Here is a 7302-nt window from a genome sequence, read left to right as displayed (position 1 = left end):
TGGATTAAAACAACCCGTGGGCCCCCAACTAAACACAGTTTAATGATAATATAACATTAATATATATTTTATTAATATATACATTTACAACCTTGAAGCTTTTGTCCTAATCATGATATTGATAAATGGGAATCTATACTTTACTGGTTGGCTGTAGGTACCACGGACTGCTTCCTCTGGTTGGCTGTAGGTACCAGGGACTGCTTCCTCTGGTTGGCTGTAGGTACCAGGGACTGCTTCCTCTGGTTGGCTGTAGGTACCAGGGACTGCTTCCTCTGGTTGGCTGTAGGTACCAGGGACTGCTTCCTCTGGTTGGCTGTAGGTACCAGGAACTGCTTCCTCTGGTTGGCTGTAGGTACCAGGGACTGCTTCCTCTGGTTGGCTGTAGGTACCACGGACTGCTTCCTCTGGTTGGCTGTAGGTACCAGGGACTGCTTCCTCTGGTTGGCTGTAGGTACCAGGGACTGCTTCCTCTGGTTGGCTGTAGGTACCAGGGACTGCTTCCTCTGGTTGGCTGTAGGTACCAGGGACTGCTTCCTCTGGTTGGCTGTAGGTACCAGGGACTGCTTCCTCTGGTTGGCTGTAGGTACCAGGAACTGCTTCCTCTGGTTGGCTGTAGGTACCAGGGACTGCTTCCTCTGGTTGGCTGTAGGTACCACGGACTGCTTCCTCTGGTTGGCTGTAGGTACCACGGACTGCTTCCTCTGGTTGGCTGTAGGTACCACGGACTGCTTCCTCTGGTTGGCTGTAGGTACCACGGACTGCTTCCTCTGGTTGGCTGTAGGTACCACGGACTGCTTCCTCTGGTTGGCTGTAGGTACCAGGGACTGCTTCCTCTGGTTGGCTGTAGGTACCACGGACTGCTTCCTCTGGTTGGCTGTAGGTACCACGGACTGCTTCCTCTGGTTGGCTGTAGGTACCACGGACTGCTTCCTCTGGTTGGCTGTAGGTACCAGGGACTGCTTCCTCTGGTTGGCTGTAGGTACCAGGGACTGCTTCTTTCCATGGGGTTTGGCCTAATATTATTAACACTATGCCTACGCCTAACCGTAACCTCACAGAAGTCTAAATTTAACCTTAAAAGCATGCCCAACCGAGGCAAAACACACTGAAAAGTCAGATTCGTAGGTAGCATATATCTGATTGGTGCATTCAAGAATTTACCCACATTTACAGTATTTGTATTTTGTACAAACTACAATGAGATTTGTAGTTTGCAACTTGTATTTTGTGAGATTTGTGAGTCGTGAAACACAAAAAGAATATTGGCTCTAAATTCACTGCGTCAGGGGTTTTCAAACCAAATCAACTAAAAATCTCAAGGCACTCAAAGCGTGTTCATGACAAAACATAGTCGATCTACAAGCTCACAATGCATTGCTCCACAACATGATGTCGTGAGCTTGTAGAATGAAAAAGATGAAAAACATTGTCGAGACACAAGTTCAGACAAATCTCTGTAATAGATATTCTTTTCTCTTTTACTGTTGTATTCAGGTACATGTGAGTAGACAGGTAGCTAAAACACTACCGCGTTTAAAACAATCATCACTTCTTAAGAAGCAATAAACAAATCAAGGAAACATTTGAGTGCTCAGCATAATGTAGCAAAAGTATGGCAGTAGTTGGTACATTTATCAACAAGGCACCAAAGGTATTAATATTTGATTTTGTTTGTCCCTGGTTCTTTATGAGGTTGCCTGAATAATAATAATAATAATAATACGGGTAATAATAATAATAATAACAATAATAATAATACTTATAAAACTAATAAAACTACTTCTGGGTTGTGAATGCCAGTGTTGGCTTCTTAAATCCCTGCCTCACACACACAGGGACAGAGAGTTTTTATAACCGTGGTTCTCAACAATTATTATTATTATTCTTTTCAAGCATCACCAGTTTGGTATGCATCAGGATACAGAGCCTCCGTCCTGTAGCCATCAGGCTACAGAGCCTCCGTCCTGTAGCCATCAGGCTACAGAGCCTCCGTCACTCTGAGAGGGTACAAATGGAATTTGTACACCAAAATAACTTTGGTTCTAGAACTGGTTCCATTCTAGGTTCTTGGAACCTTGGTGCTTCCACGGAACCGGTGGCCATTTTTTGGTTCCAGCTCCGAACCAACTTTTAGGGTTCTGAACCAATTCATTTTCAGTGTAAACACTCTGAACTGGTTCAATATTAGGCCGGAAAAAGAAGAACCGAACCGGTGGAAAAGGGGCCTCAGAGAGTTACAAACGTGAAAAGGGTTCCATTTGGTTTGCAAATATCAATCATTTAGCTGGGGACCACCCATAGGAACCAAATCAAGGACCCATATGGGTCCACGGACCCCAACTTTGGAGAACCACTGGTTTACAAGATGTGGAAGTGCCATCATGCCCTGGGTTCACTGCACAGTAACGGAGTAACAATAATCGGGGGGTAAGGAACGTGATTACAGGAAGTATGAAGGGTGACATCGTGTGGCATATCTAAGTATACAGACAGAGTTAAAAATAGAATTACAAGCATATTTCAGTTCACAGAGAAAGGGAGCAATAACCGCCCTCCCGCTGCCTCCCGGCCACACGAGGCCATAGCAGAGACATGGGACACCGAGCGGTCCCACCACGTCTCTGTACCTGATGTCCTCCTCCCCCCATGTGTTCCAGCTTCAATGGAGGTGAGCGTTGAGGTCGTACTTCTCGCAGAATTTGTCCGTGAAAGGGATGCACGTGATCAGCTCGCACCACTCGCACTTGATGGGGTACACATAGAAGAGCACCGCGAGGCCCGCAAACAGCCCCACAAACACCACCAGGAAGACCATGATCTGACAGCGCTTGCGGTACATGTCCATGCGGCCGAAGCTGATGTAGGGCAAGAAGGCGAACGACAGGAAGAAGCCAGAGATGAAGCCACAGATGTGGGCGAAGTTGTCGATCCAGGGCAGCAGGCCGAACGCGAAGAGGAAGAGCACCACACAGAGCAGCTTGATGAAGGCCCGCCACGGCTGGGCCAGGATCTGCCAGCTCTGAATCAGCTCCACGAACAGACAGGCCAGGATGCCGAACTGAGAGCCAGCCGGGCCCACCTGGGAACGAGGGCGAGACAAGAGACCAGTAAACCAAAGAACTTGCACGAGAAGTTTAAAATACAACTTTGCAATCAAACAATCTTTAAGAAAAATCTTGTAGATCGATAGATAATTATTACCCAGTGATATGCAATGGGGATATATGTTTTACCCTGTCCCTGCTCCTGGTCAGACTGAATTAAATTTACTTTTGGGAAATGTAGAATGTTTGGTATGTTTGAAATGTATGTTAAATAATAATTTAACAGTTGAAAAAATGTGTTAACCATGTTGACCCTGGTGTCCGTATTTTGGCCAAAATTTGTCTTTTTTATAGAAGAATTAGAAGATCGACACGCTCACCCTCACTGCGTCGCATTATTGTGAGCTTGTAGATAATAATATATATAATAATATTATTATTACTTGCGCAAGCAGAGCGCGCAAGTAATGTTTTCGCCCGGTCTCCTTCGTCGTGACAGCTGTTCCGCCATTCGATGCTTACGCAGAAAAACATCAAATCTGTGCCTGTGTTGCTGGACCAAATGACCACAAATGACCATATCTCTTACGTCATCATTTAGAGCTAGTCATACGTATACTATATACATAATCAGTAAAAAATAAAATAGCAAATTGTGCCTGATCTGCTGGGACCAGAGTACGTGGTGTGTATGTGTATGACTAGCTCTTAATGATGACGTAATTATGGTCATTTGTGGTCATTTGGTCCAGCAACACAGGCACAGATTTGATGTTTTTCTGCGTAAGCATCAAATGGCGGAACAGCTGTCACGGTTTTTGGCGCAAAGTAACCACAGTATACCGCTAATCAACTTACAACTACACACTTTATACAGTATAGAGTATAGAGTATATATGTATACGTATATAGTATATGCCTATATACTATATATATTTCTTACGTCATCATTTAGAGCTAGTCATACGTATACTATATACATAATCAGTAAAAATAAAATAGCAAATTGTGCCTGATCTGCTGGGACCAGAGTACGTGGTGTGTATGTGTATGACTAGCTCTTAATGATGACGTAAGAAATATGGTCATTTGTGGTCATTTGCTCCAGCAAACCAGGCACAGATTTGCTGTTTTCTTGCATAAACATCAAATGGCGGAACAGCTGTCACGGTTTTTGGCGCAAAGTAACCACAGTATACCGCTAATCAATTTACAACTACACACTTTATACAGTATAGAGTATAGAGTATATATGTATACGTATATAGTATATGCCTATATACTATATATACTATATATATTACTTACGTCATAATTTAGAGCTAGTCATACATATACACACCACGTACTCTGGTCCCAGCAGATCAGGCACAATTTGCTATTTTAGGTAGTAAATAGTTACACCTAATAATTAGACATTTCAAATGTTCCTTCACAGAGATATTGAGATTCCACCGTTTACAGAAAAATTATACTGTATAACATATTTTAATTCAGTTTATATACCTTTTTTTTCAACACATATAAATGATTTATTTGTCTCTGAAAAACTAAAAAGGGATCCAGAATATATCTACAACGATAAAACAGTATTTCTTATATAGATAGAAACTTGAATCATACTTAATAATACTAGATGTTTATATGTATAAAGTAGGTAGCAAATAGTTACATCTAAACATTAATCATTTCAAACGTTCCTTCACAGAGATACTGAGATTTGACAGTTCACAGCGGTCGAAAGGACTTGCGCGCTCTGCTTGCGCACTAGTTGGCCATTTATGGCCTACTAGTGTGCAACAAGCAAGTATGCACTCGACAGAGTGCAGTTCTAGTTATTATTATTTTATAGCTTGTAGATGGGCCATTTTTGCCATTTGTCATACGAAGATGTGTAAAGGGCTTAAATCGTTAAGAAAAAGCAGAGAAACATTGGGGAGAAAATTAGTTAAAAAAACAATTGAACCTTGATGAGGACCCTACAGTAATATGTGGTACAATACATGGACCCAGTGTTGCCTGATGGAAAATATTGAATTATCATACTGGAGGCGTAAAATTATCGTATTTAAAAGAATACTATCGTACACAGCCAAAAAAGAGAAATCACACGGTAACTACAGTACAGTATGTGATTTCACAAAAACTAAAAAAATATATATTGTAAGAAACAATCTTGTACATTTGGGATTTTTTGGAATTATTGATGGTACAGAGGGTGCATGGACCCTACAGTATGATGGGGTACTGTATATGTGATGGTACTGTTATGTGATGGTACTGTATATGTGATGGTACTGTATATGTGATGGAGCAGTGATTAGTTACCTCCGCCCTGTAGGGCAGGAATATGGTACTGTATAATGTGATGGTACTGTATAATGTGATGGTACTGTATATGTGATGGTACTGTATATGTGATGGTACTGTATATGTGATGGTACTGTATATGTGATGGTACTGTATAATGTGATGGTACTGTATATGTGATGGTACTGTATATGTGATGGTACTGTATATGCGCAGTGATGGTATGGTAGTAACGGTACTGTATATGTGATGGAGCAGTGATTACCTCCGCCCTGTAGGGCAGGAAGATGGCGGAAGCGAGGTTGCCAGTGATGCCGCTGAGGATGTAGATGATTGAGATGCGCAGCCAGCCTGCCAGCTTCTCCAGGTCTCTCAGGATGGTCATCTGGAACGCCACCGACACAAAACAGTGGAGGATTCTGGGTCGAAAATGCAAAGAAACGGGACAAAACGGATTAGTACAGCATTTTATCCTTCCTTTGATTCTCTCTCTCTCTACTGTAGGTGGTCCTCAGACCAGGCCTCCATCGTTGCTTCCAGTCATCCATGTCCTCCATACATCCGGCCAGCTCGTTGGTGCTTTGTGCTCCTGCGTCGTTCTTGAGTACATCCACATATGTGGGACGTCCTCGTGACCGGTGCCCATGTGTTGGTTCATATGTGGGACGTCCTCGTGACCGGTGCCCATGTGTTGGTTCGTGTCTTTGGCAGTGTCCTGCTAGTCTCATTCTCCTGTATGCTATTTTCTGGCTCACCCTTGGCATTCCATCATACAGATTCTTGTTGGTACCATGTGTACTCTTGCTAATGTTAAGTACTGCACGCAGCATTCTGGCGTAGCACCCATCTAGAGACTTCTGCAGGGTTGGCTTCAGGGTCCAGCATTCACTGCCATATAGGAGAACAGACTCTACCGTTGCATAGAAGACGCTGAGTTTGGTTTGACAGGGAGGTTGAAGTTCCAGACACTGGCCATGTAACTGTAACTCTGAGTGTGTACAAAATGTAACCAAATGGACCCGTTAAGAGTCATTCTGTTAATTCAACGCAGGGGATATTTCACAGTGTGTAAACAAGCACAGAATGTTGTGACGTTAATCCGCCTGTCTAACAGAGTCAGCAGCCAACCAGTGAGGGCTCTGTCATCAAGAGGCTGTTCCACCTAAACTGTATCTCGTTGAAAGTCCTAATGAGAGCATGCAGAGAGGGCTCTTTGTTTAATTAGCCCCGTCGACTCATAGGAGGCAGCATGAACATGCAGTGAGGAAACCACTGCATAGTAATGTAGTAGTAATTCTGAGCACATATGGACCTAACGATTATTATTTTGTTGTGTCCCTATGTGTCCACTATCACTAATTATTAATTCATTCATTATTTCAGAAAATATATTTTATTTTTTATAATTTTATATCTCTGTTCTGTTTCTCTACTTTCCATTTGGCCTCCCTGGCGCCCCTTAGTGGCTGCACGGGGATCCACTTTGCAAAGCTGTGGGTCAGCCAGCCACTTACCCAGCATGAAGGAAGAGTGAGAGCCAGAGCCTGTAGAACTGGTCAGGAATCTCCGGGTTGAGGAAAGGCAACAGGCCACACACGTCATCCATGCAGTGGACCTGATGAGGGACACAGCACGGCATGTCAAAGGCAGCATGTGGTGATTTCACACACAGAATCTGCATGCATACATGCTGTACCCCGGCACTTGAAATGACAAGGTGATCTTGTTGCTAAAAACATTTAGATAAAACAGCTGAAACAGCGTATAAATTACTTTAGGTACAATACTAAAGATTGCTTCACTTTGAAATACAGGAAATTCATCCTCTGAATGTACCGATCCCATCCTAACTAGTAGGAGGCGCAGTGGGTGCTATTAATATGGCACACAGGGACCAGTTAGGGGTTAAGTACGTGACTTGCACAGGCACACTTCACTGACAGCC

The 7302-nt window shown here is 43.2% G+C and overlaps 1 protein-coding gene across 2 annotated transcripts in view; it reads right to left on the bottom strand.

Annotated features, from left to right (window-relative positions):
- Positions 1 to 1474: 1474 nt before the first annotated feature.
- rhbdf1a (rhomboid 5 homolog 1a) overlaps positions 1475 to 7302 on the bottom strand; it is a 78939-nt gene continuing 73111 nt past the window's right edge. For both annotated transcript variants that reach the window (XM_083779475.1, XM_083779476.1), the window contains 3 exons: positions 6872 to 6972; positions 5623 to 5776; positions 1475 to 3082 (listed from right to left, as the gene is read on the bottom strand). In XM_083779475.1, coding sequence (XP_083635601.1) covers positions 2663 to 3082; positions 5623 to 5776; positions 6872 to 6972 — 675 coding nt within the window. In that variant the 3' untranslated portion in view covers positions 1475 to 2662. The remainder of the gene's footprint in view (positions 3083 to 5622; positions 5777 to 6871; positions 6973 to 7302) is intronic.

Source organism: Protomyctophum parallelum (genome assembly GCF_964188405.1).
Source record: "Protomyctophum parallelum genome assembly, chromosome: 13".
Classification (NCBI taxonomy): domain Eukaryota; kingdom Metazoa; phylum Chordata; class Actinopteri; order Myctophiformes; family Myctophidae; genus Protomyctophum; species Protomyctophum parallelum.
Note: the sequence above shows the minus strand (reverse complement) of the source record. Positions and strands in the feature narration are given on the sequence as shown.